Raw genomic sequence first — 27,395 nt, forward strand, 5'->3', positions numbered from 1 at the left:
AATGAGAGGTGGTGGCCTGGTCCTGCCTGCTCTGGAAACTCCCTGCCCCTTGGGTCTTAGTAGAAGCCAGGACAGCATTAGTCGGGGAGAGAATACTTCCCTGAGGGCACATGCAAGGGATAAGCCATGGTTCTCAGAGCATGGGGCATGCAAGTAGAGAAGTATGTGCCCCCATCACCACGAGGCTGCCAGAGGATGGTTCCAAGTCATGCAGGGGAGGAGGTGCGTGTGGGCCCAGCAGGAGTCCTGGGAGGTGGGCATGCAGAGAGGACAGCTGCGGTGCCCAGTACCTGTCAAGGGCCCCAGCCTTGGGGGTTAACAGTTTGACTCATCATGGTGGGCTGCATCGCAGAAGAAGCGTGAGCCCCGCTTGGCAGTACGGGCCGTGAAAGGGACACTCTTCAACACTGCGGCCCAGGAAAGAGACACAGTGGTCAGGCCTCATGGGGATGGGATGGGAGGAGGGCCCAAAAGGGTAGGGTTGGAGTCTGGGAGCTGGGCCTAGTGGCCAGACCCAAGGGAAGGACAAGGGCCCCACCTGTAATGATGTCTTCAATGGTACCGTCCTTCCCTTCGTAAACAGGCCGATGCTCCTTGGCCTGGCGCCTCCTCAACTCTGCAATTAGCTCCTGCTGTTGCCACTTGTTCCGCTGGGAGGGGGTCTAGGGCCAAGCATTTGAAGGGGAAGGGAGTCATCACTAACCTACCATGGGGCTGGTTCCTGCCCCTAGATGCAGCCTGAAGATGCCCTTGATTTGTGTACAGCAGCCCACTCCTCATCATTGCCTAGGAATCCCTCCCAAAGCCCCTCTCCCCATCCCTTCGGACTCCAGCCTCACACCCTCTGGGTGGTCTCTGGGCTCTAGTTTTCCACCTCTCAAGCTCTCTCCCCACCCCCTCCTAATCCTTTGCTCTGCTCTCCAGGCCCCAGCTCTTGGTCCCACCCACCTTGGCATCCAGTTTCTTGGCTTCCTGAGCCAGCTGCTTCTCCCGCATTACCTCCTCCTGCTTCTTTCTAGCTTCGTTCTCTTGTTCTGCTTCCTAAGAACCATGGGGGGTTGGGGGGTGGTGGTGAGGCTCACACAGGCTGTGAGGGGAGGGGCTGACACTGAGGGTGGAGAATGGGTGGCAGTGGGGCCAGCAACCCCAGGTGGCCACCCTCTGGAGGGGCACTTCCTGCCCTGAACAATGACAGGAAGGGCCTGGGCCCCCACCCTGCCCACCCGTTCACAGCTGAGAGGCCTGTGGCCAGCTTCCATCGCTCCCTCCCAGGACTCCGAGGACTTGGATCCCAGCCTTCCCTCCCCCTACCAGTTTTCTTGCAGCCAAACTCCTTTTTAAAAGCCTTTCTTCTGCTCACCTTGTAAGAACGAATGAATCGGACAAATACCGGGAAGAATACAGAAGGGGGTGTGGTCTTGGGACTCTCACCGAAGTAGCGCACAACTGCATTGTAGGCCTCCTGGGGAAGGGGTGGACAGAAGGGATCAGCCTGGCAGAGGAGAAGCCCGGCTCCCCGCTGGGGACAGGAGGCTCACAGAAAGCAGTGCTCAGGGCCAAAGGAGGAAAACCAGCATCCCCCAGCCCTGTGGGATGGAAGAGAACTCAGGGCTCCCAAAGCTCCTTAGAATGTGTCCCCGGGGGCAGCTGTCTGCCCCCGCACCCCGGCCTCTGCCATGCCTCTTCTCCACCACATACAGACATCCAACTGTGTGGTAAAAGTTCTTTGGTTCAAGAACCAGAACAAAGTTCACCTGGAGGGACACAGTGCCTCGGCCCTGGCCGCTCCCACCCGCCTCCACCTTTTGCCCACCTCAGCCGTCTTGGCATCACGCTGGAGCTTGTCCAGTTTGCCTTCGTTGGTGCTGAGGAAGTTCCGAAGGACACTGTTGTCATGTATGCTGCACTCCCGCCGAATCAGCTCCATGCCACGGCCCAGCTCCTTCACATCTAGCAGCACGTTCTCCAGGGACACTGTGGTCACCAGAGCCTGGGCTGAGGCCTACCCAGGGGCCAACATGCCCATCTCCCAGCCCAGGGCTACACAGAACTCTGTCCACGCAACCCCCGACCCCCACCCTACACCCTGCAGCAAGCAGGTTCTCCTGCCTCTGCTTCCAGGTTAGAAGGGCACACCCAGCTACCAGGGCTCTCACAGGCAAGGAAAAGGAATGGGGCTATGAGCTCATGACCCCAAAGAGCAAGGCAGCACAGGAAAGCAAGCCAGAGAGACTGCTGGTCTCCAAGATGGAGCTGCCTCAAGCCCACCTCAGTTTTCATGAGTGGGGCCGAAATGACAGCTGCCTTATGTCTGTGGGGCTTTATAGTTTTTCTATAAATGGAGAAAATGCAGTCTCCAGGGCCAGCACGAGGGAGCTGGGAATGAAGAGCCACCTCTGCCTTCCTGTGCCTACTCCCATGGCACCCAAATGGGAAAGGCTGGGCTAGGCGGGTGCCTGCAGGAAGGCTCCCTCGGGGGTGGCCCCTACCCATGGCCCCAGCGGAAAGCTTTGAAGTGGCCAGAAGGGAGATAACAAAGGCCAGAAACAAAGGACCCAAGCGTTCCCTCTCCTAAGCTTCCTGGGATTGTCCTGGCCTAGACACGAGAGCAGGCTCGCTGGGCCAAGCTCCCCTTACCTGCTGCAGCCTTCTCCACAAAGTGTAGCTCATGCCAGAAGTTGGCCAGGTCTGGGTACTTCTCCTTCACGGTCAATGCGATGAAATGCAGCAGTGTCATCTTCCTGTCAGTGGACTTGGTATCCAGCAGCTGGGAGAGGGGGGCAGGGGGTGGTGAGAGAGGGCTGAGCACCATGGCTCCTCAGGCTTCCTGGCCCTGGGTTGTCCCCACCATCTTACCAGATCTAAGCTCTGGAGCTTGAAGCCGTACACAGCTCCTCGCTTGCTGCTGTTCATGTAGTTCCCTAGTGCAAGTATGATCTATCCAAAAGATGCATGAGAGGAAGTCAGGCCATGGCCTGCGGGCTCCTTCCTCCACCCAGGCCCCAGGCCCACCGGTGCCTGCATCCACAACCTCTCCTCACCTCCAACATCTGCTTCAGCTTCTGTGAGGACTTGACAGAGGCAGAGGCTGCAATGATGGCATTGAGTTGCTGGAAGGAAGATGAAGAGCTGTGTGAGCCTAAGCCGGGGGTTGGGGGGGGGGGTAGGCAAAGTCTGAGACGGGCTGGCAGGGACGGACTGACAGGGCAGGGGAGGGGACTGGCAGGTGGAGGGGTAGCCGCAGATGACCCCGACTGGGCCAGAGGATATACCGGCGTGAGCATCTGCAGGTTGTCTTGGAAGTTGCCCAGGAAGGCCATGCCAGCCATCCTCTGGGTTAGCCGCTCCACCTTGCTGAAGAGCAGCATGAAGCGGTCCTCGGCCGCCAGCTCCTCCAGGGGCTGCCGCTCCCGCTCGTATTGCCTCAGAAGCTTCACCTCAGCCTCTGTGGGCAGGAAGCGCATCAGGCACTCCACGAAGTCCACTGGTAGGGTCTGTAGGTCAAACCTGTGCAGGAGGAAGGAGTTTAGTTCAGGTCTTGCATTTGCCCATTACCCATCATCCCTTTTTTCTCCAGCTCCTAGAGGGACTGCCGGTGGGGTCGGTGAGCAGGATGCAGCCAGAGGCCTAGAGGGCCTATTGCCTCATCTATCAGAGCGTGAGTAACATCCTAGGTGAACAGTCCATGGCCTGGTTTAAAACCCCTCAGCGCCCTCCCTCTACCCTTAGGGAGAAATCTTAATACCTGAGTGTGGCTTATGAGGCTCAGCCTGCAAGACTTCTGCCCACCTGTCTCTACCCTGTCTCTTCAACTCCCCTCCTATGCTGAAGTCATGGTCAATTTTCAGTACCTAGGGCACCAAGCTTCTCCCTCCAGGCACTGAAATGGACTTCATATACTTCCTCACCTCCTCTGGGAAGCCTTCCTGAATCACCAAGCTCAGCTACCTGGCCTGCCCTGTTCCCCCAAAGCTGCCTGTACCTCTGCCACCTAGGTGGTTATCACCCACGCTACTGAACTGTTCTGCCTAGACTGGCAGCAACTTGAGTGAAGGTTTGCGCTGAATGCCCAGCATCTCACACGGTGCCTGGCACACAGCACAAATACACTAAGTTCTGGCCAAGCCAGTGAATGACTGAAGGATGGGAGACACATCTGTCGAAGCCCTAGAATCCAGGGAAAGCCAGGATAGTAGGTGGAGAACTGGATTGCCAACTGGCTGGGGACCAGGACGAGGTCAGTGGGAGCCTCACGTGTGGATGGCCCTGCAGATCTCCTCGGCCGAGCGGCCAGCCTTGCGTAGGGTGATGGCTAGGTTCTTGGCACGATTGGCTTCCAACAGGGTCACCTTGCTGGCGGCCTTTTGCGCTGTCTTGTTCTTAGAGCAGATGAGATCAAGGGCAGGGCCCTGGGCTTTCGTCTTGAACAGTTCTTCAAATTTGTCCAGGTCCAGATCCTGGCAGGAGTGGACAAGAAGGGACAATGCGGTCACCTCATTCTACTAAAGGGCCCCTGGCAGCACGCCCAGTGTCCATTCAGCTCTGGTTCACGGAGGCCTGATTCTAAGGGGGTTCCCAAGGCCAGGAGATCTGGCTAACAGCATGATCTAGTCCCCAGCCCTCAACTCCATCCCTGAGGGCTCCAGGCCCTGCTACCTCCAAGATCTTCTCATCATCAAGTTCACTGAAGACAGTGCCGCTGATCTGGTTGGGTTTCAGTGCTGTCCAGTTGAAGACAGGCAGCCGGAACTTGGTCTTGATTGGTTTCTTGATACGAATGGCTAATTTGGAAGGAGGTTCAGTGAGGCTGGGGCCAAGGACACTCTCTCTCCATCCCACTAGCCCTGCCCAGAGTCCTGGGGACACTCACCTGATAGGCCTACTGTCAACACCACAGAGGGAGCAGCGCCAGGGAGAGGTGGGGCTGGGGGACACTTGTCTGGGGGAAAACAAATGTCACAGTGACCCACGGTCTAAAAGCCTCTTTAGAGACGCCCTCCCCAGTGCTGCCCAACCTGTCTTCAAAGCCTCTTGGGGAAAGAGGATGCGTGAACTCCCTGCCCCTCCGGCTCCCAGGGGTCCTAACTCTGGTAGGGCAGGTCTCACTAGCCTCTGGCTCCCTGTCTTCTGCTCTGGTCTAAGCCCTCTCTTCGGCTTTCCACAGAGGAATCAGGAGCAGCACCTTCACAATCCTTAAAACAGACCCACGTCCACCCTTGGACACCCCCTGCCCAGTAACTTGAGCCTCCCTCAGATTCTTGCCCTCCCTCAACCCTCCCCCACTTGACTTCACGTCCTTCTACCCACATCCCCGGCTTCTCCCTAAGGGAGGCACTGTGGGCCCAGGTTTTGGTCTGGCCCCAAGATGAGGCTGCCCTTCAGGACTCCTAGGGTTCTCCTCACCTGGTAATGGGGGTGGTGGAGGGGGCAGGGGAGGAGCTGGCGGTGGAGGCAGAGGCAGGGACTCCTCGGGTGGTGGGGCTGGAGCCAAGAGGTCCAGGTCGGAGGGCAGCATGCCCTCACTCAGCTCTGCAGGGCCTACCCGGGCCAGGGCCTCACTGCCCACTGACTCCAGGCCCCGGGCCCCGGGCTCTAAGTGGCATCTGCGCTGGAAGGCCTCCTCCTTCTCTTTAATGAGCCGCCTCAGGGTGTGTACTTGGTGGCTCGTGTTCTCGTAAGTCTCCTATCGAGAGACAGCACCATTAAGGAAAGCGTAAGTGGAAGGCACACGCAGTAGTCATTGCCCCTACCCAGGTCTCTCAGCTAGGGTCTCTGGGAGGGTGCCCAGAGGCAGAGAGCAGCGGAAACCCAGGTGGGGGCTGGGGAGGCTGTTCCACAGAACAAGAGATGAGCAGAAGAGCCGTTGGCCCAGCTGGCACCTTCCAGTGCGCTTCCTCCCGGACCCAGCCTTAGTCTTGCTGGTTCCTCAAGGCCTGGGTCAGAAGCTGCTCCTATGTAAACCTCCCAGGCCCACCTCTAGCCTCCTGCCACACTGCCCTCAGTGCTCTGTTCCTCGATACTGCTCTCATTGTACTTGGCCTTGTAGAACCACTCAGGTGGCAGCCCCCTGTGGACAAGAGCCTGCCCTAGCCATCTCTGTATCCTCCGCATTCCCCAGGACGGCACTTTGGACTCTTAGCAGGGGCTTGGCAGATGTTGACCAAGCTCAGTAGAACCAATATAATTGTATCCCTCTGGAAGAAAAAGTAGGTTGGGGCATGACTTTATAACAACAGGTGAAGGGAGGGGCAGAGAAGCGCTTAAATATGCAAAGCCTCTGGTCTCCTGACTTAGGATACCTGGTGGATAGCACATGGGCTACTCGGCCCTCTCATCATGCAGGGCCCCACCTTCTCCCACCCTCCTCTGTGTGTGTCCTGACCACTTTGGATTCAGTTTCCCTCTCCAACTAAAAATTAGGGTGAAATCATTAGCCCACCCTCATGTGAATGCCTCAAGTGTGAATCAAGATCTGGATTTTCAAAGACATGAAAATCTCAAGAAAGAAAAGCCAAATAAAAAAACCACAATTTTCAGGGGTGCCTGGGTGGCTCAGTCAGTTGAGCATCCAACTTCGGCTCAGGTCATGATCTCACAGTTTGTGAGTTCAAGCCCCGCATCAGGTTCTGTGCTGACAGCTCAGAGCCTGGAGCCTCCTTCAGATTCTGTGTCTCCCTCTCTCTCTGCCCCACCCTGCTGGCACTCTGTCTTTCGATCTCAAAAATAAATAAACATCAAAAAAATAATTTAAAAAAATTACAATTGTCAGATGCACTTCATATAATAGGATGCAGCTAGCTATATGAAAGAGCAAAAGATAAAAAATAAATTGATAGGAAAAATATCAAAAAGAAAGAAAAAAGAAAGGAAGGAAGGAAGGAAGGGAGAAGGAGAGAGAAAGAAAAGCCAGATCCCCAGGCCCTGGCACCCAGTACCCGTCAGAGACTCCCTTCTCCAGATTACTTGGTACCTTGATGCTCTCTAGTTCCTTTTCCCGCTGCAGCAGCTGCTTTTCTAGCTCTGCCACACGCATCATGTTCTCGTTCTCTAGGTCCAGAAGCTTCTCCGTGAGCTACAGGATGGGAAGGGTAGATTTGGTGCTGACCCTAAAGCCTGGGTACTTTTTTATCTCAGTCAGGACCTGGGCCCAACCCCTGTACCCCTCTACTCCTAAGGCAGCGTGGCCCAGTGGCTTCCCTACATCACTCCCATGGGCCCAGGGTCTGAGACCACCTGAAATAGACCACATCTGACTCTCTCAAGCCTGAGGCCACCCCACGCCCAGTCCTGGAGGTCAGTGTGTGTTCGAATCTGTGGATGATCCAGGGCCTGAGTCAGAGCATGCTGGGTTCCAAGGCTTCCCTGGGACTCAATCTGGAGGCAAGCGGGTCAGGTCAAGATTCCTGGAAATGAGATGTCCTCTTCCTCTCCCCTCCCTCAACAGTGGTCCTGGCAACAAAAAAAGACTACTTACATGGGAAACATGTTCTTCCAGCTCCTCCACCTTCTCCAGGGCCACGTTCTTGGTCTCAGCATCCTCCAACAAACCTCCCACATCAAACACATTGTCCAGGTATGCCTGGATCTGCACCTGCAGCTTCTCACTCTCTGTGTGCCTTGACTTCTGGAAAAAGCAGAGAGAGCAGTAGTTGGAGGAGCCTCCTGAGAGAGACTCAGTCCTTACCACCCTCTATGACCACTTTCTAGAGCATAAGACCCAAGGAGTTCCTCTGCACCCATGTCACATTCTCACCCAGTGGAGCTGCCTAATTGGAGAGCCCTGTGCAGGAGGGCCTGAGACCCAGGCCTCAGAAGACAGGCAGGGTTCCAGGAGCATCCGTGACTAGGCTCTTGTAAAAGAAAAAACCCTTTGTGATGTGACTAAGCTGGTCCTCTGCCCCCCCAGCTCCTCACCTGTGAGGACTCTGGCCCAGCTCACCTGCAGGAACTCCTCCAGCCCCAGCTTGGTAAACTCATACTGCAGGTGGACCCGGAAGTTCATATCCTCTACTGAGTGCACCACGATGTTGATAAACTGCATGCATGCCACCTGGAAAAGCAACCCAGAGGGTCAGAGGCAGGAAGGGAAAGGAGAGACGGAAGAGCCAGGGTGTTAGAATCAGTATCATCTGGTGGATAATCAAAAGGAGTGAATAGGGGCACCTGCGTGGCTCAGTCAGTTAAGCTCCCAACTCTTGGTTTTGGCTCAGGTCGTGATCTCACAGTTCGTGACATTGAGCCCCACGTTGGGATTGTCTCTCTCCCTCTCTTTCTGCCCCTCCCCCACTCATGCACACTCTCTCTCTCTCGTAAAATAAGTAAACGAACTTAAAAAAAAAGGAATGAATAAAAAAATTGAGTCTTTCTGGGAATAATGAGTATTTTAACTTAAAAATATCAAACTTAATATTCAGTTTATGAAGACAAGTAAATTACACAAGAAATAGATGGAAATGAAGATGCAACTTATTTCCTTTGTACATCAGCAGGTATTTCTTGAGACAACACTACTTAACTAAAGACCCCAGACTGAAGGGAAGAAAAGCCAAAGGAAAAGCTCTGGTAAAGCGAAGCTGCTCTGAATGGATCCAAATTAGAGACGGTAAGGCCACAAAAGGGGGCAAAGGAGGTAGACCCAAGACACAAAAATGACATTGCCCTGACGTTTCTAAAAGCTCTCTAGGGTAGGTGAGTGGACAAGGAGCATTTACTGAGTAGAGAGAATCCTTCTAGGTTCAACACAGAATATCAAGATATGCTGTTGGCCTGGCCTCGTTCTCCAGGAGCATGGGACCTGCTGGGCATGTGCCTGACCCAGGCCCAGTTCCTCACCATGAAGTCGATGTTGCTATCCTCATTCCGGAAATACTCCATCAGCTTCTCAAAGCGGTGCAGCTCCTTGCATACCTGAACAAACAAACTTTCTCAGTGAAAAGATCTATCCCACGCAGAACTTAAGCCCTTGAGCCCTGGCTCCCAGGAACATCATGGCAGAGGGACTGACTGGTTAGTCAGTCAGACTAAGCTGAACTACAACTCTTTCTATGCAAGGGGTCATTGGGACACTTAGAAGAAAGCCCGTAAGTTTAACAAACTCGTCAGGCAGAAGAAAGCCCAGGACCTGGCATCTGCCCGGGGTCCCTGATCCCCACATCAACTTGCTGAGGGAACCCAGTAAAGCCTGTGCCATTAATCAGGACTTTAGGTGCCTCTGGGGTAGGCCAAGAAGAAACACTGTTGGCCAGTTATTGAAGGAAGGAGGGAGGCAGGAGGAAGGTTGGAGGCCATGGCTGAGGCAGGAGGCTGAAGTCTGAGTAGGGACACAGGAGAGAGGCAGGGTGCAGGAAAGCCCTGTGCTAAGAGGGGTCCAGAGACTCCTCTGAGCCTCTGGCTTCTAGGAGGAAGAGCTATTTCCTGGCTTGAACAATGGATGCTAGGGAAAAGGTCCAGAGAGGAGGAAGGGGTGGGGCCAGCAGCTGCAACTGGATGTCGAGGAATCCTACGTTCAAGCAGATGAGAGTTTCACAGCCAGGGCCAGAGGCGGGGGAAATTCCAAGTAGGAGCTTCCTCTCCCCTCACCAATAACAGCCAATAACTCAGGAAGATCCTTGCTTGTCTTCTCCTCCCACCACAAACACATCTACCTTGGGTTCTACCGGTGTGTTCACCACCTCAAAGCCACCTGGGAAGCCTGTTAAAGCACAGGTACTCAGGCCTCCCAGGGGCCTGTAAGTTTAACAAGCTCTTCAGGTATCCTGATGCATGGCCAGGTTAGGGCCGCTGGACTACAGCCCTCAAATGAGGGCATCTTTAGCTGGCCATTCAGCAGCTGTCCTGCCCTAAGATCTGCTAAGACTGAAGTTCTGTTTTTGGTAAAAAGAAAAGAAAAGAAGGAAAGACAAGGAAAAGAAAAGAAAAAAAAAGAAAAGAAAAAAGAACAGTAAAAGAAAAGAGAAGGAATCAAAAAGAGAAAAGAAAAGAAAAAAGGAAAGAAAAGGAAAAGAAAAGAAAGAAGCAGTGGGACTGGCTACTTAGCTAAGCACAAGATGTTAGAATCACCGGATGTGTGAGATCACAGGAAAGGGTGCTTACCTACCTGGCTCCCCACCTCCTCACCAAACACACACACACACACACACACACACACACACACAGATGCAGGAGACTGACCTCTTTGAAATTGTCAAAGGCAGCAAGAATGATTTCGTGACCTCCCCGCACCAAACACACGGCTGCCAAGAGCTCCAAGACAAGGGCTTTGGTCCTAAGGGATGAAGAAAAACAATTAACACCCTAGCTCCCCACCCTAGCCACCATACAGTTCACTTCTACAACTAGGTGAGTCCCTTCAGAGAGTGGAGACAGCCTCAGAAGTGAGGGGAGTGGGTTTTGGAAAGGAAGCAGAGGAAGGAAGTCTTGCCCCTCACTAAGCTGTGCAGACCACAGGGAAGCCAGGGACACTCCTTCTCCTTAAGCTGAAGTGAAGGAGCCGAACCAAGGCACTGACCAGGGCCACAGGACTCCAAAGCCAGGCAGGACTTATAAGGGATAAGTGGAGCCCAAATCTCCAGAGCCCTGGGCACAGTGGGAGGAAAGGGGAGTGAAGGAACTTACCTTGGATTCTTGTTGTTGAGACTGAGTGCAATCTCATTGACAGCATGGGGGTGGGACATGACCAGGTTGAATCCGTACTATAACAAGGGGAAAGGACAGAGGAAGGAAAACCTTGATGCTGAGGAAGGTATATCCCGGCTGGATCTCCTGGACTATAGGCCTGCCAGCAAATGTGTCTTTTTTTTTCTTTCTTTTTTTCAAAATCATCTTTTACAAGCTGATGCCCTCCTAGCTCTTCTAGTTTGGCAGATGAGGCAGAACAGGTGGGGCATCCAAGGCTAGTGCTGCCCCTTTACCTGATAGTTCATGATGGCTCTGAGACAGAGGATACAGACGTGGACGTCATCCTTCTGGCTCACCAGGCGGGAGTTCTTCAGGGCCCTGCGCCCAGGGAGAGTGCTATACCTGGGGAAGAGGGGGCTGCTGGTGAAGGGTCTAGGAGCGCTCACCATCACCCCGACAGCAGCAGCACAAAAGGGGGACAGGAGACCTTGACCCAACAGCCTAGAGAGTGGGGGACGGAGGAAGGGGACAGGGTGTTCACCTGTTTTCATCTCTGCAATAGGCCTTTGTGAGTAAATATCCAGGATCCCAGCTTTATAATCAATGCCCAAACCATCCTGAGCCCAGGGGCCCTCCAAAGTATAACAGTAGATGTGCAGGCTTTCCTAGTCCTCCAGATGGATCCAGGGAGACGTTTATCCCTGCCTTCCCTCCTCCTCCTTCCAGTCGCTGCATCTTCCACAAATTCCCTGGGGCAGGAGCATCTTGGCTCCCATCCCACTTCTACGTCCCGGAAAGGGCAGAGCAGACCCCAAAGGCAATAGGAGGGCTGGGGGCTACATCTGGCTTTGCCCCCGATGACGTTTCATGAAAGAAAGAGGAAGCACAAATGGTGGCTGCTCACGCAGGACTAGAATGATGAGCAGAGTCAGAAGGACAAAACCCAAAGGAGACCAGGAGAAAAGCATGGCCACGAGAGGGACAGAGACCACAGAAAGGGCCACAGGGCCCAAAGGAAAGCCTCCCTGTGTAGGAGGGGCTCTGAAAAGTCATCCGGTCTATCCACCTGCCTCTGGGCAGGAAGTCTGTTAAAATACTGCAAAAAAAATGAACACAAGGCAGCCTTGGAGAGAAAAGTCCTAAAGGAAGAAGTGAAGGGAAGGTGAGCAGCAGGTAGGTTGGTTGGGAGCTGGTCTCGGAGCAGCTGATGGGGCAGAAAGCAGAGCCAGAGGGAAACAGACATGAGGGCAGGAACTGATCACCCAGTGAAGACCAGGGAGCTGGGTGAGGGACAGTCTTGCCCAAGAGGCTGGGAGGAAGGGCAGAGTGAAAAAGCGGAATGGAGGGGGCCCCTAGGAGGGGAGCGCAGAGAGGGGAGAGCTGGAACCCCAGATGGGGTGGGCACAGCCGAGGGTGATGTACTTACCCAGGACAGATTGCTGGGCAGAATCAAGGAGACAGAGAGGACAGACCAGAGACAGACTGGCAGGCAGAGGGCAAGAGAGCTGAGCCTGGAAGCAAGAGTGGAGGGAGGAGCAATGAGCACTCACCACTGTCACCCACGACCTGGACTGGGGGCTAGGATGGGAGGCAGGCGGGCAGAGCGAGAGCACACATACCGGAGCACAGACTGGCGCGCAGAGCGAGCGAGGCTGTTGGTGAAGGGGGCTGACAGGGCGCTGGGTGGCTGCAGGTCCTCGATAGACCTGCTCCAGGACCGGAGCTTGTCAAATGCGCCATCGTCACCACTCTCCAGACCCTCAAAGTCAAACCTGGAGCAGGAAAGGACACACAAGCGCACGTACAGGAGAAATTCAGTGCTAAGCCCCCTGGCAAGCCCACCTCCCCCCCCTTAGACATCTAGGGCAATGAAAAGCAAAGAGGGCAAGAAGAGCAAGCAGAGTTGGGCAGCAGAGACCCAACTCTGGTCAGGAGAGCCACCAACACAGGACAAGGGCAGTGCAGGCACAGGCAGCAACCAGGAGGAGGGCCGGAGGACATGGGAAGGCTGACGCAGGTGAGCTGCTGCTCCCCACTGGCCAGGCAACTCCAGGAGTGACCTCTTCCTGGGCCCAAAGGGACCCAGGGAGCTGGCAGTCTTTCTGCACTCCTGGCCTTAGACAGGGCATCCCAGAGAAGCTGTGGCTCCCCATGGAGAAGCTGCCCTGTGGAAGGGTGGTGAGGAACAGGTCAACTGCAGGTCTTGCTGGCTGGCAAGCGGCAGCGGCCAAAGGGGTGCCCTGCAGTGGCCCAGTTGGTTCTGAATTGGGTTCACGAGGGCAGGTCTGAATGGAAGGGAATGGGGGTCCCAGCCAACCTAGAGTGGGACAGTCCTCTATGTTCAAGAGTACCATGGTCCCATCCCAGCACTGGTTTTTAGTAACTGGGTTTTCTGTGGTTCTACTTGAGACTTCTAGGTTTTCTGGTATAGAGGCTCCTTGGGCTTCAGCTTCCCTGGGGGAAGAAATCACAGGTCGAGGGTGTGGACTGGGGTCCTTAGTGCCTACAGGAGTTGGGACAGTTTCTCTGTCACTTTCTACTTCTGTGATCACCATTAGCAGTTTGGGAGTGTGACCAGGGCAAGGAGGGCAGCTTGAGGTCACAAACCCAGGGGGCACTGTCTTTTACAAATCCCCACGTCTGAGAAACAAGCCCCACTCTTCTTTCCTGTCCTCCTCCCCCAAGTAGGTCATTAAGGACTGAACAAGCATCTCCTACAGGCTCTTCCCCCAAGGAACCTTCTGCTCAGACATGCATAGCCCCAGGGTCAAAGGCACAGAGGCCAAGGCTTTCTGTAATGAGAAATGATATCTGCAGATATCTGAATATTCCAAAGGGGCCAGAGCAGGCTGCAGACTCTTGACGATCAGATGTTCGATGGGCTCTCAAGTAAACATCAGAGGAGTCTCCCTGACAGGGAAATTTGCCAGTGGCTTGGCAGTGGCTTCCCTCAATCAATAATAGTATTCCCTAGCACTGGTACATGCAGTTTGCAAATAAATGCCTTCACCCAAACTCTATCCGGCTTCACCCTTTTCCTTTCAACCCTTCTCAAAACACACTTTCTTTCCCCTCTACCCCCTTCCCTCTGCCCTGAATCTTTCTTTCAAAAACAGAGTCAAAGGCACTGCTGTGGACACTACTATACTGAGGATCCAGTGTATTTTGGTTTTGAGCAGCTGGGATTTGATTGCTTTTCAAATGAGATAGGCTTATTTGGAAAAATGATCTACATCTTTTTACTATAAAAGCTCTGAATTTAAAAAAAAATCACTTCAGCAAATGTTTTTCATTTCTTTCTATAAAAAGAGTGGTTTTTAAAGGGATAGGAGGATCATGAGGCATGAGTTCTGCAGGAATGGGAATGAGGACTAGGCCACTCTTGATTTTAACAGGGAAAATGACCTGGAAAAAGTGACAGGCCAAACCTAGGAGAGGCATTAGTTCAAATCCCTAAAGAGAGAAGACTGAAGACCTGCTAGACAAAGGAGAATGGCCATGGGCAAGGACAGTAACAACAAAAGTGAAAGTCTAGGCTAGGACCGAGTCTCAGAACTGAGGAGTTTCCCATGAGGAGTTTCCCAGGACTCGGGACTTTTGGTGCTAACACTGGGAAAAGCCCTGGACAAACTGGGATGATTAGTCAGCCAAGGGCTGACTTAAGTCTTGGGTAGAAGTCTGAAGTATTTATTGGTCATCACATGAATGATCACTATAATCCCTCTTTCCATATATTCAGGTAACTATGGTAGGTTACACCGCCTTAAATAATCATAATTAACACTAAAGTGGCCAGGGCAATATGGACTTACTACGTTCCAAACACCACTAACTGCTTTACACACATTATCGTCTAAACCTTACAACAACCCTGGAACATGGATCTCCTTTTATAGAAGAGGACGTAAACATGCTTGAGGTCACATGGATAGTAAAGGACATAACCGAGACCCACAACCAGCTTTGTGGTTGTCATACTTGAAAGCCCTCGTTTTCTTCACCACCTCATGCTGCCTTCTCATCTGTACCAATTCGCTTAGGGCTACCTCCAACCCCCAACCTGCTTGAAAAAGCCTCCTGAATACTTCATTTTTAGTTTGGGTCAAAGGTCATGTCCACTGCTCCTAGGGCCCTTCAGCAATGACCTGCAGTAACCCTCTCGCATCTCACATTTGGAGACCCAAAGGAGAATCTTAAAGACAATTTTCCAAAGGAATGAATCCCACCAGGCATCTCTCCCAGAATCCAGGACGTTTCCTTTGACTGCTCTCAGCCTGGAGTCTGGATCCTTTGAGTTCTGATCCCGAGTGCCCTTTCCATATCGCTCTCCTTCTGTTCCCCACCTGGCATTCTTTGCAGATCCCAGACATCCCTTGGCTGCCTGTCCATTCCCACACCATTGCCTGGGCTCTTCGTCTTGGCCTGGGATCTCCATTCCCATCTTCACTACTGCAACCTCACCCCTCCTAAGCAAATCAGAATGGGACTGTGTCCTCCCTTGTTGGTCCTGAGCCCTGGCCCCAGGGTGGTACTCACATGACAGAACATTGGGCAAAGGACAGGTAATCCACCAGCACATCCAGGCCTTTGTTCTCATCATTCAGAAACTCTCGCACCCACCTGCAGATAAAGGAAACATAGTGGAGGGGTCTGCTAAAGTGAGTCGAGGGTGAGGAGGGGCCTCTGACCCAACACCCACTCCTGAATCCTCTGGAACTTAGCACCAGGCTGGGAAAATGCTGAAGTTCAAAACCCATGGCAGACTCATCTACAGTCACATCACTGGCCTAGACCTCTGCTAGGTTGGGGAGCCAGGAATGGGGAAAGGTACAAGGCCTTCCAATACCATGTCAGCCAAACAAGCTTTCAGGAATCCTCTCCTAAATGGCCAGGGACCTGGCTCAATCATTTTCTGTGTCCTTGAGGTCTAGCACAACACTGGGTGCACTGTCCCTGCTTGATGTTTATTGGCAGAATTATGGGGAGGTGGGAGGTTTATCAAGAGCATTTACCACAGGCCGCTGTGCAGAGCTATGCCTAATAACATCTCGCAGGTCCCCAGTTTGACTGAAGTCTCAGTCAAAAGACAGGCGGGAGGGGTCAAAGAGAAATCTGGAACAGAGACATGGTGGGCCAAAGGGGCCTTCCACCAAGTTCAAGGAAAGATATTTGGGACCATAGTGAGCAAAGAGAGATATGTGGGGATTCTGTGTTTAGTTAGGGTGAGTTTGGCAGAATAGGAAAAGGATGGGGGAATAGTCAGGGACTCAAGTAACTCTACAATGGTTATGACCACTCAGAGCCAGACTGAGGACTCGGGCCCCTTCAGCCAGAGAGGCAGGAATGAGGACAACAAAGATCCTAAAGACAATGGACCAGGCATTTCCATCTTTCTGCCTTCAGGCCTCTTGGCCTAAGATACCCCTGGAAGGAAATTCAAGAGCCGATCCCAGGAACACTGTTACAGGACAGGTTCATTCCACAGCACAGAGAGATATAAAACTCTCAGGACAAAACCCTGACTCTCCTGAGCGTTCTGTTCCCTTGGATGTCTGGGGCTCTTTACTGGCCAGCTGTACCCCACAGCCCTGCAAGGCCGCGTCTCCCCCACAGCTGGAACACCAGCGCCATATTTGCTGGCCACACCCTGGGTTACAGTGAGAGGCTGGGCCAGAGCACCAGGCTCAGCTGAGGCTGACTGACACCGGAGCTGCCTGAAGTTAGCTTCCTCTCTGGGGGCCGACAGGCCTCCCGTTTCCTGTCTGTCTGCTCTCCAGCTCCCCACCCCCTTCTCATTTCCTGTCTGAGTCTACACTGCTATTTTCGGGATCTTGACACTTTGAGGAGAGGTTAAAGGGCACTTCGGCAAGGGAGAGAAACCAATACAAACCAGAGAGAGGAGGAGCTGGTGAGGCTCTGGAATCCCACTTCCCAGCCTGCCCCGCTCCAGGGCCTGAGTTCCCATTGGGCTGCCCCTGCACACCCAGCTTCGGCAGGCCCTCGGGCTGATCAGGCTATGACAGAAGCAGGATCCTCCTCTCCCCACCTTGCCCTGGGCTCCCACTGCCCTGGAGCACTCACACCCCAGCCTGACAGCCTGACAAACTCTTCCTGCCCAGAAATCCAGGAAGGAGCCTGGCCCTCCCCACATGATTACCACAGCCTGGCCCGTCCCCACAGACAACAGGAGCTCCTAAAATGCCAGACACTATGCTCTTCCCTGGGAACCAAGGGCCAGGTCCAGACCTCTGACTTGTGTGCCAACTGCCAAGAGGCCCCAGGCCTGGGAACCGTGCTGCTCTGGCCCCGGCCCCTGGCCAGTGGCCAGAGAGGCAGGCACCAGGTAGAAGGGGTGAGCAGAAGGGAGTGTCGCACACTGCTCTGTGGCCCTGTCCCAAGAAGAACAGGCCCCCATCCTCATGCAGCTAGACTTACTATGAAAGAAAGGAGGGCCTGAGAGGGAGGGGAGGGGAGAGGAGGAGAAGGCCCTGTGGTAGGGTGCAGGGTGGTAGGTGGGATTGGGAGCTGCCATCTGTTTCACTCTTGCCTTCACACACAGGGTAGCTGACGAGGCCCTGTCACTCTTTCCCTGTGCGAGGATTTACCAAATAAAGCCGGAGGTTTAGTTTCCTAGCATGTCAGCTTTCATTCCGGTTCGTGGATGAGGTGTAGGAGCCAATTCTGGCCACCAGGCACAGCTCCGAGGCCAGGAACTATCCCTTTCCTGTTCTCTCCTGTGCCATTTCCCCTGTGATGGCTGCAGCAGCTGGCTACAAACAGGTAGCCTCTATAAGAGCCCCAGGCAGACTCAGCCTGGGGTGAACAAGTGGGCGGCTGTTGCGGACAGAGGGGGAAATGCAGATGATGTCATCTGGCTCATTCTACCTCTGCTCTCAGGAAGCCCAGGACCCTGGAGATGGCACCTGCCCAGCCACCCTACCCCCACCCCGGGCTCAACTTCTCACTCATGCAAGCTCTCAACATTTGTGCCAGGCCCTTCGATCAGGATCGTAGCCCTGCCTGCAGTCCGACATCAGGTATCCCTCACTATCCTTTGTGTACACACACACACACACACACACACACACACACACACCTTTCTCTCACTCTCTCTCTCTCTCTCACTTTCACTACATATACTCTGATTGGTTATGGTTTTATAAAACTGAGACCACTGCCACCTTTCATTGTCCCTCAGGCATTAGCCTTCTGCCTGTTTAGCAAGTTCTGGTTCCCCACTCAGAAACTAGAAAACAAGACTCACGCAGTTCCCAGGGGCCCCATCAATAGGTTGGCAGTACCAGGGTCTGTAGATACAGAAGACGTTCAACTCCTCGCCCCCACTGCCTTAGATCTTCTTCCTTGGTGCACTAGGAAGCTTCTTCTGCTTATGAACTAAGATTGTCTCGTAATCAAGAAAATAATCTTCTGGGCACCAAACAGTCCAGGAACGAGGTCTCAGCTACCCGATGTAATATGCTCCCCCATTCCTAGCATTCTCTGGGCCTCCCTTGGCCCAGCCCCAGGCCACAGGCAGACTCTAGTCTCAGCTGCTATGGGAATGTCTTCTACTCAAAGCCACAGGCTGAAGACCCCAGGAGAGGCCCCAAGCTTGCCAGCAGCATCAGTCAGCAGCTGGCAGAGCTGAAAAGGAGAAAAGCCAGAAAAAGAACAGTCTGAAGCTCTGGGGAACCAAAGCCATTCAAGGGGCAACTGTGCCTGATGGCAGGGAAGTAAACAGGCAAACCATCCTCAGAAGACACCAGATCCTGATGGCTGATTCGGACTCACCCAATGTGGTTGGTACGAAGTGAGATCTCCAGCTCCCTCAGTACTTTGGTTGACTCCTGAACTCTCCTCCTGAACTTCTGTAAACATGGAATTTCCTGTCACTATTGGAGGCCCCCAATCCAACTTTGCAGTACAAACAAAAGGGGTAGAAAAGGAAAAGGAAGGGATACAAGAGAGCGGTTATAAGCCTTCCCTCTGTTATTAGCCAGCCACTCCGGACCCATGGCCTCCAAACCCAGCAACCAAAGTCCCATTGCTCAGAAGCAAATGTCCCACCCCGAGTCAAAATGTTTGTGCCCAAAACCCCATAGGACTGTAAGGGACAGCAAGGGGGGGCCTCCCTGCCTCACACTTCACCTTCCGAGTTACGCTGGGGTCCAAGAAGCTCTGGAGTTTCTGGATGTAAGTGTGGGGAGGATTCTTCACCTGGAACCGCTCCTGTGAGGGAAACACACGTCTGTGCACAGACACCCAGAGTTCTGAGGAGAGCGCTGAGGAAGTCGAACACTCATGGTGTCCAGTGTGAGGGGACCAGCCTCCTAAAGTCGTCACCTGGCCCTAATATCACCTAAGCCATAGGTTCTCTTCCTTATTTTCAGGTGCTTCCCATCTATTGCCATCTTCCCCTTCTCCAATTAGTGATCTCTGAGCCTAAAATATTTTTCTATGCTGAAAATTATTTTAAGAGCCTGCTGCTTGATAATATGTGGGGATTACAGAGCTGAGAATAGCACCCAAAATAAAGATACAATTGAGAAACGGTGCCCACTGCCTAGCTAACTGATGGGCTGGGATTAGGACGGCCACAGAGAGAGGAGCTAGGCCTTGTAGAATGCAGCTTCCTCAGCCCTGAAACCCAGACTTGGGACCAGACTGGCGTCACAGTACTAACACATTCAGGGCTGCAAACACACTTTCTGCTCCTTGCCCAGGCCCCGGGCCCTGACAATTCAGGCAACCTCAAACGCTGAAGCCTGCTTTTGGTGAGGTCATCCCCCGATCCCCTTCCACACAGGGCACAGGACCATACCCTCCCCATTTTGGCCCAACCCCCGCATCTGACCCAAGAGAAAACTCAGGGAAAACTCTTAAGCATTCTGGTCCTGTTAGAGCCTTCACAACTGAGATATCTGAAGAGTTGGTGGGGGGTGGGAGGGGGGAGGAGCTGCAGAGGGTCCAGGAGAACAACATAATGTTAGGAAATAGAAACTAAACACAAAATGAAAGAAAAAAGAAAGGTTTGAGAAATGCTGAAATTATGTGACCTAAAAAAGACTGGAGACATTATCAATTAAAGAAACTCAGTACCAACCAGCTACTGTTCTGCAATCCCCAAGCTGACCATGCTCACCAGCTCCACTTAATGCAGAACACATGGAAATGGGCCTTCCCTGGAGAGGAGGGGACTTGGGCTAGGCTCTCTGAAGCATAATTCTACCAGAGGTCAATGATTTGGGAGACAGTGGAGCATAATAGTAGCACAGATGGAGTTGGCTCCAAGTGACAGGCAAGGTACTGAGCCTTGGGGTTCTTCATCCGTAAAACACAACAGTGCCTTCCTTGAGGGTTTTTGTGAGGACTAAACGAGATACTTCAGTATATGTAAAGTCCTCAGTCCACAAGAAGTACTTAATAAATGTTAGCTATTATGACTCTGCTCAGTGCTTGAAAAGAAATAATAAATTTGTGACAAAGCTGAAGACAAACTGCTGGGTAAGCACGTGGCCTACATCCTGCACCAGGTGCTTTCATACCCCAGGAGGTAAGGAAGTAAAAGCGGACTCTCCTGGCTGTGCAGACAGGCCCATCTGAGTTCAGAACCTCATGGCCTGTGGTCTCCAAATGTGTGCAAGGGAAAGAACCAGGCCATGGGTGTTGGTTCTTGGTTCTGATAATCTCTATGTTCTCTTCCAGCTTGAAACACCATTCATGTTGGGGAGCTTTCCATCCTCACGTTCTGAGATTTGGGAACAGAAGACTAGGGGGCTGAGTCTTCTCATTCCTAGAGGCCTGTAAATAATGAGAAAAGGCAGGTCTAGGGCAGAGTGAGAAAGAAACGGTCCTTCGGTCTACCCTGCCAGGCAGAGCCCTCATCCTGAGGAGAGGCAGAAACGGGGTCTGTGGGGAAAACTACTCCACTCCTCTGCAGACAGACAGACAGCCAGACTTACACAAACTTCCTCAGGCTCCTGCCCATCAGGAAGAAATCAAGACAGCTCTTTGTAGGAGTTAGAGAGGAACTTGGCCTACCAGCCCGGTCTCTGTTGGGAGCATCCTCTTGGAACAGAAAGCGAGCATGAACCGAGGTGAAGCCCAGGCCAGAGTTTCTCGAGGGACCCCAGGGCTATGGTCAGTGCCTTTGGCCCTGCTGCCTTGTCCAGCCCAAGACACAACCCCTGCTTCTGGACCTGCCCCAAACCTCGTACCTGGTCACAGATCAGATCCCACTTCTTCTCATTGTCATACTGCCGCAGGAGCCGGGCCTTGTCAGGAGGCAGGTTCATGGAGCTCTGAGGAGAGAACCTGAGTCAATGGGCTGAAAGCTCCCTGCACCCAGAGAAGAGAAAGGCTGAAGCATGCATACCTTTTCCCTCCTGGACCCCCCAGCTTCACCCTCACACTCTGTGGCTGATAAGGAAGGCTCAGAGAGGCAGGGCAGTCCATCTGCCTCCCCTTCATATTTAATTCAGTTTGGTTGAGCAATGTTTTCCAATTTAGTGAGCCGAGATTAACTTTATTTTAAAATGAAAACAGATTAAAATAGAATAGGCTAGAAGATACCAGAATTAACTGCAATGTTTCATGAAACTTTTGTTTCTTTTATGTCTTAAGTAATTTCATATACATATGCACACACAGAAGTCAGGCCATAACATGTGTTTCTTAACATGGGACAAGGCAAAAAAGTTTGAAAGCCACCTGTCTAAAGCAACACATTTCTTTTTTTTTTTTTTTTTAAATGTTTATGTATTTATTTTGAGAGAGAGAACACAAGTGGTGGAAGCACAGAAAGAGAGGGAGAGAGAGAATCCCAAGTAGGCTCCACACTGTCAGCACAGAGCACAGCATGGGGCTCAAACTCACGAACTGTGAAATCATGACCGGAGCCAAAATCAAGAGTCAGATGCTCAACTGACTGAGCCACTCAGGCGGCCCTAAGGCAGCAACTTTCAATCTGCTTTTCCCCCTCAGCCTGAGGGATGGGTGGCCTTCCTGCATGGTGCACAACCGAGGGTGAATCCTGAACCAGCCACAGCCCATGTAGGTGCTACGAGTCTACCCCTTTTCCCCATACTGGGATACAAATGCATGAGAAGGACCTTAGCATGAAGGTAACTGCTCATTTTTCTAAGGAAATAATTTACAAAATTTCAGTACTTTAATCATTAATAGCAAATTACTTGTGACATACCTTCCAATTAATTAAGACACAATAAAATGTCCCACCCCCTTACTGAAAGACACTCTAACCTAGACTATGGAAGGGGCCAGGAGTCATTTTCTTTTGCTCACTACTGTTTGCTAAATGAATAAAGAAAGAATAAAGAGTGAGGGAAGCCCAAGGCACCCATGATCTATCCCCACACAGGCTAACAGTCCTACCTTCCCCTCCTTTACCCCCATCCAGTCAAGCTTCTCTTCTAACCAGCGTGGCTGCCTTTGTTGCAGGTCATAGCCCTTGCCTCTAAAGGCAGATCATTGCACCTGCCCCCCACCCCATATTCCTGAATCAAATATGATCTCTTACCTGAAGTACCACGGCTGTTTGGTAACCCACAGGACTTCCCACAAATCTGACTTCTTCCCCCAGCACGCTGCAGGCCACCTGAAAGGCCTTCCTCTCATCTTTCTCTCCCTTACTTACTGCTCCAAGTTCAGCTCTAACTCGCTGGTCACCCAAGCGTGACCACTGGGTTACATCTGCCCACTCCTTGACATCCTCATCCCCGGGGACACAAAATGTGTGCACCCACGATCCTCGGGAGTCACACAGGCCCTGCATTATTCCAGAAGAGTGGGAGTATCCTGGGAGTCGGCCCTCCATATTCTAAGAAACTGAAAGAAAAACCTTAAATATCATTTATTTCTGTTAGATTTATCTATTATGTATTTATCTACACACATACTATTAAACTAGTTTTACACTCTCTTAACCCCTAAAGGACTGTGTCTATTCATATGGTCTCCAACCCCTGATAATGTCTAATACCATGATAGGCACCTAGTGGAGAGTAAGTGGATGGTAAACCTAAGGTTAAGACATCCTGGTTCTGAGTAATGGGCCCAGCTCCACTACACTTCAAAAAAGGAGTACGGTTGGGATTTTTGCTCAGTGTTTAGGAATATCAAAATGGGGCGGGAGAGAGAAGAAAGAAGGGGAAGAGGATCACCCATCATACCCCTCCTCATGGTTTCCGCTGCCCTGCTAGTCTGCCTGAACTCCTGCAGGAAAGAGGGGCTAATCAAATCCCCCTACTGCTGATGCAGTAGGGATGGCTGGCTGGGCAAATACAATCCCGAATGTTCTCTCTGCAACTCCTAGGCTAAGGGCCAATATCAGCATGTCTGTGTGGAGAAGAGGACAGGGGCAAGAGGCCACAACAGAACAGAGACCCAAAGGTTGAAGGTGAGCTTAGACCAATGTCTCCCTCTTAACCACAGCCAGGCTGCTGCCAGCTAAGCCTAAATGAGACCAGAGCAGAAACAGACCTCAGGCCTGGTTCTGGTTCTGTGCACATCTTGAGCACTTCATTGTCTTCTGCCTGTTTCTCCTAAGTCTATGCCATGGAAATAGAAAATAGTTGTCTCCCCTGGAAGAAAGTGACTGGCGGAGAAGGCGGTGCGGGGTGGGGTTGCCGCTACTGTGGCAGACATCACATCCTGTCTACACCAACTTCCTCAGCCACCCACTATCAGCTGCTGCGGCCTCGCGCATCCCCACCTCCCCAGGTGAACTGGGGAGGAAATGTCTGGTGCCCCCAGGGCTTCGGAGACGGAACAAAGTCACCCCCTTTGGGAACCCTAGCCTAAGAGCCTGGAAAAGGCACCTCAGGGACCTGGTAAAACTTTAGATGCCCAGGAGAGATGGCCTTCCGGAGTATGGACACTGGTGGCAAAAGCATGAATCAGCTGTGACCACAAGCCCACAGCCTCCAGTCTAGAGCTTTGTGTGGCACTTTCTAGACAGTGATGCTGTCTCTGCTTCTCTGCTTCTGTGGGGCCCAAGTGTGATGGGGAAGGAAGTGGGTGGGGGAATTCCCTCAGCCTCCAGCACTCCCACAAGAAATCAGTCCCTGGCTGTGGGGTGGGAGCCACCCACCATGGGTTTCTCTCCTTGCCAGACAAAGGCATTAGGGCTTCTGACTCTAATCGATAACGTGTGTGAGTCCAGCAGGCTTCTGACGTCTTGAGGAAGGACAACTTCCTGAGTTCCGGGGATAGCCAGGGAACAAACCTGACATGTTCCGGTCTCAAAGGTGTGTTTCCTTGACATTTTTGTTCAGTGGTTCCACAGAGACTGTGGGCTCTCTTAAGGCAGCAGCTAGGCTAAATTCTTGCTAACTCCTCACTGAAACCCTTGCTGAACAGAAAGGGGGTGCAGCTGTCTTGGAACAGAGGCACCAATTGTGGAGTCAGAGAGCCCAAGATCAACTTTGGGCTCTTCAAAGCTCATCCATAAAACAGAGATAATCTCACTACTTCACAGGATTTTCTGAGGATTAAATGATAAATATTTTATGTCCATATGTGTCTGGAACACTGTGGGTGTTCAACAGTTTTGTTCCCCTTCCTCTTGAGAATCCGGTGTAATGTTCTAACATCCCAAGGACCCCTCTTGGCTTCTCGGTCGTCTCTATCTCTGCCTCTGTCCCTCCTTCAGCACTGCTTCTCAACGCTTGGGACAGAGTAATCCTTTATACCTACCCCCACCCTCTCAGCCCTCCCATCCCTAAGACTAGGAGACAATTATATACCAACATCCTTGAGGAGGGAGGGGGAGACCCCAGAGAGATGGAAGGAGAAGGGGAAGATGAACTCACACCGAAAGCAACTCTGAGACTAATTCCTAAATCAGAGCAACCGGCCAGAAATCTAATAATAAAAACCTATAACGGGAAGCAGCAGAAAGGGGTGGGTCTGATGCTTCTCCGGCAGGGCTGGTCTGGTTGACTGCCAGTTTGAGGTCAGGCACAGAGCCCTGATCAGTGCCTAACCACCTCCTGGGTTCTGTGAGAGCAAGGGCTCAGTCCCTCCAGCAAGGCTTCCTGACTCCCCACCCACCCCCTGTCAGCCCCAGTGAAGCCAAGGAGGAATGAGGGGGCTCTGGTCACAGAGGTTCCCTTCCCTTTCCTGCTTTGTACCCCTAGCCAGTTAGCCCCTCCTCATTTCCTTCCCATAGCTGGGGAAGGGAAATGCCGGTGGGGTTGGAGTTTCCTTTGAAGGTGTGGGTCTTGCTCTGGGACTCACCCCTGACTCTGTCAGTCTCCTTGGGCCGGGTCTGGGGAAAACCCAACAAACAGAAATAGGAAGGACCAAAAACTCCTGTTTCTGTTGGTCCGTCAATCATGATAAATCTTAGGAACAGAGACGAACGCTGGCCCAGCTCCTCTGAGAGGCATGAAGAGGGATGTCTGAAATTTTCCTGCGAAGGGGATTCTGGAGTCTTTAGGGAAGGCAGGTAGAGACTGTTTATTCTGAGCAAATATAGAATGTGGGCTGGTTTTCTCAGTGTTTTCCCTCTCAGAACCACCTCCCACCAAGTGCCTTATGGCTGACACTTCTCCCAGGTATGGTAGCCCCAGTCCCCGTGCTCAGCCCATGGAGGGTGGGGAGTCTGAGAAGCTGAATCTAGAACTTCCCCAGAGATTAAGTGAAGCACTATCCTGGGCACCACATGCTGCCGAGCCCCTGGCCACAGCTGCCAACAAGTCCTCTTAGGCACCCACAGATCAGCCCATTGTACAGATGGGCAGAGATAGAATATGGTGAGGAGGCACAAGGTTTGGGAGCCCAGGAGACTGCTGTAGGAGGAGCTGGAGCACTGCGTTCCCGCCCTGTGTTCCCGCCCTGCGTTCTCTCACAAACCAACAACTCTGCCCAAGCCAACAGCAAAGCAAGCAACACCAGGCACAAAGGCCCAACCCCAGCTGCCAAAAGGACAGAGCACTAGGAGTGGCCCAACCTGCCCTCCACGTATCTCTACTGGTGGGCAGCAGCCACAGCTGTGGCCAGCTGGGCATCGATCCCAAAGGGCAAGAGCCCAAGGAGGTGGGAGGTACCAGCTCTGCCGCCTCAGCCCCCTTGGCGGCCACAGCCAGCCCTGCCGCAGTAGCAGCTCCCAGACAATGAGAGTTATTTTCAGCCAGCGCTTTAACACAAGCCAGCTGGCCAGTGTGCAGGGCGGGAGCCCTCCACCCAGCCCGCCCAGACGGCAGGCAGGCAGGCAGGCCGGTGGCCCAGCCCACTGCCTACGCTGCTGCTGCTGCCGCCTCTGCGTCACTGTTTATCTTCTTTCAGGACAGCTCCTCCTAAACTCCCCACCCCCAAACTACAATCCTGTCAAAAAGAAATAAAAAGTCAAACTAAAACTCAGAGTTTGATCAAAGATCCAAGAGCTAAAGGGAAGAAGGTCCGGAGCAGCCCCTCTACATCCCCCCACTCTTCCCCAGTCCTGTAACTGGTGGGAGTAGTGCAGGGGAGGAAACAAACGGATAGGAGGCCAGGTCTCACTGCAGCCCTTACCAACTTGAGCCTGGTTTTGCTGTCAAGTGGGAGACTGCTCTCCTTGCCTCCCTCCCATCCTCTTTCCAGAACTCAGGTATGGAGATAACACTTGAGACAGCCTGGAATGAAATGGAGTCAACTGTAAAAGGTTCTGGGAGAAGAACCGTGTCCTGTGGCAGAAAAGCAATCACAAGATGGATTCAGGACACTTGGCTGCAGGGAGAGGTGGGGGTGAACGCTTCACTCGGCCCCCTGCACATGGGAGAATTCGAGGATAAGAAGAGGTGCATTCTAGGCCTCCAGCCCTGGTGCTGCCTCAGGAGTGCAGTTGGCCTCTGTTCCTCATTGCCCTCGGGCTGCAAGCTCCTGCAGGGAGCTCAGGCTGCAGACATGCAACACATCTCTAGCCACACACGGCTTCCTCTAGGCCCCAGCTGCCCTATCACACTTAGGGGAAATTTGCTGGGGCACCTCACGACAGAGGACATCAGAAAAGTAGGTGCTCCTCGACTAAATGTTTGTACTGGGTAGGTGTAGCTTTCTGGTTTTGTTTCCTTGGAGCTATCGCTCTGGGGATGAGCTGCCAGGGGAAGGCCAGCTTTCACAGGGCTTGGAGCCCTGACTGGAGAACGTGCTTCTGTGGTCACTGATGACTCTATAACCAGAAATGACTTGCTGAGCAGTTATGGGCCAAGTCCCTGGGCAGCCTGGAGGAAAAAGAGATGGGTTCACCAGATGTCTCGGGCTGAGCTCTGCAACCCACACCAGGGAAGTCAGAGGAAGGAGAGGCCCTAAAAGGCCAGCATCAATCAAAGAGGTAGCTTTTTCCAAATATAACCGTACCCCCAAGGCCTCTTCCTAACCCTGGAGGACCTTTAGATTCGACCCTGGAAGGCAAAGGAAGTTGGCCACATCCCGAATGCCAGCAAATCCCCAATTCCACCTTTGCCACACTGTTGGCCTCACACCTGATGTCAGGTAACCTGGCGTCCAGACGCCAGCTGAGGACATCCCTTATGGCCTATTCGGTCAAGGAGCACACAAGCTCACGTAGGGGAACTCATGTTAGCTCTTCCCAACAGAGCCCCCAGGCCCTAGCTAAAAAGCTACTGCCACAGCAACTTGATCTGTCTGCTGGCTCCTCAGCCCCTCCTCGCGGTTAGCCAGACCCACACACTCCCCAGTTACGCAGAATGGAAACTATTCTGCTGGGGGCAGCTAGATTTCCAAAGCTAAGGAGGCTTGAGACAGAGAGCCTCACA

The 27,395-nt window shown here is 52.7% G+C and overlaps 1 protein-coding gene across 7 annotated transcripts in view; it reads right to left on the reverse strand.

Moving 5' to 3' along the window:
• FMNL3 (formin like 3) overlaps window positions 1-27,395 on the reverse strand; it is a 53,788-nt gene that overhangs the window by 1,404 nt on the left and 24,989 nt on the right. For 3 of the 7 annotated variants that reach the window (XM_047865280.1, XM_047865283.1, XM_047865284.1), the window contains exons 2-26: window positions 20,835-20,918; window positions 18,766-18,846; window positions 18,409-18,485; window positions 15,154-15,237; window positions 12,237-12,389; window positions 10,911-11,019; window positions 10,615-10,691; window positions 10,171-10,264; window positions 8,833-8,907; window positions 7,940-8,050; window positions 7,475-7,624; window positions 6,971-7,072; window positions 5,404-5,683; window positions 4,871-4,939; window positions 4,657-4,781; window positions 4,255-4,457; window positions 3,273-3,507; window positions 3,042-3,110; window positions 2,857-2,937; window positions 2,638-2,767; window positions 1,814-1,974; window positions 1,361-1,462; window positions 949-1,041; window positions 539-662; window positions 291-407 (exon numbers count right to left, since the gene is read on the reverse strand). In XM_047865280.1, coding sequence (XP_047721236.1) covers window positions 316-407; window positions 539-662; window positions 949-1,041; window positions 1,361-1,462; window positions 1,814-1,974; window positions 2,638-2,767; window positions 2,857-2,937; window positions 3,042-3,110; window positions 3,273-3,507; window positions 4,255-4,457; window positions 4,657-4,781; window positions 4,871-4,939; window positions 5,404-5,683; window positions 6,971-7,072; window positions 7,475-7,624; window positions 7,940-8,050; window positions 8,833-8,907; window positions 10,171-10,264; window positions 10,615-10,691; window positions 10,911-11,019; window positions 12,237-12,389; window positions 15,154-15,237; window positions 18,409-18,485; window positions 18,766-18,846; window positions 20,835-20,918 — 2,961 coding nt within the window. In that variant the 3' untranslated portion in view covers window positions 291-315. Of the gene's footprint in view, window positions 1-290; window positions 408-538; window positions 663-948; window positions 1,042-1,360; window positions 1,463-1,813; window positions 1,975-2,637; window positions 2,768-2,856; window positions 2,938-3,041; window positions 3,111-3,272; window positions 3,508-4,254; window positions 4,458-4,656; window positions 4,782-4,870; window positions 4,940-5,403; window positions 5,684-6,970; window positions 7,073-7,474; window positions 7,625-7,939; window positions 8,051-8,832; window positions 8,908-10,170; window positions 10,265-10,614; window positions 10,692-10,910; window positions 11,020-12,236; window positions 12,390-12,968; window positions 15,131-15,153; window positions 15,238-18,408; window positions 18,486-18,765; window positions 18,847-20,834; window positions 20,919-27,395 lie in introns of those variants that run through there. The other 4 variants (XM_047865285.1, XM_047865282.1, XM_047865286.1 and 1 more) reach the window with 4 other exon arrangements.

This window comes from Prionailurus viverrinus, chromosome B4 (assembly GCF_022837055.1).
Source record: "Prionailurus viverrinus isolate Anna chromosome B4, UM_Priviv_1.0, whole genome shotgun sequence".
Lineage (NCBI taxonomy): Eukaryota > Metazoa > Chordata > Mammalia > Carnivora > Felidae > Prionailurus > Prionailurus viverrinus.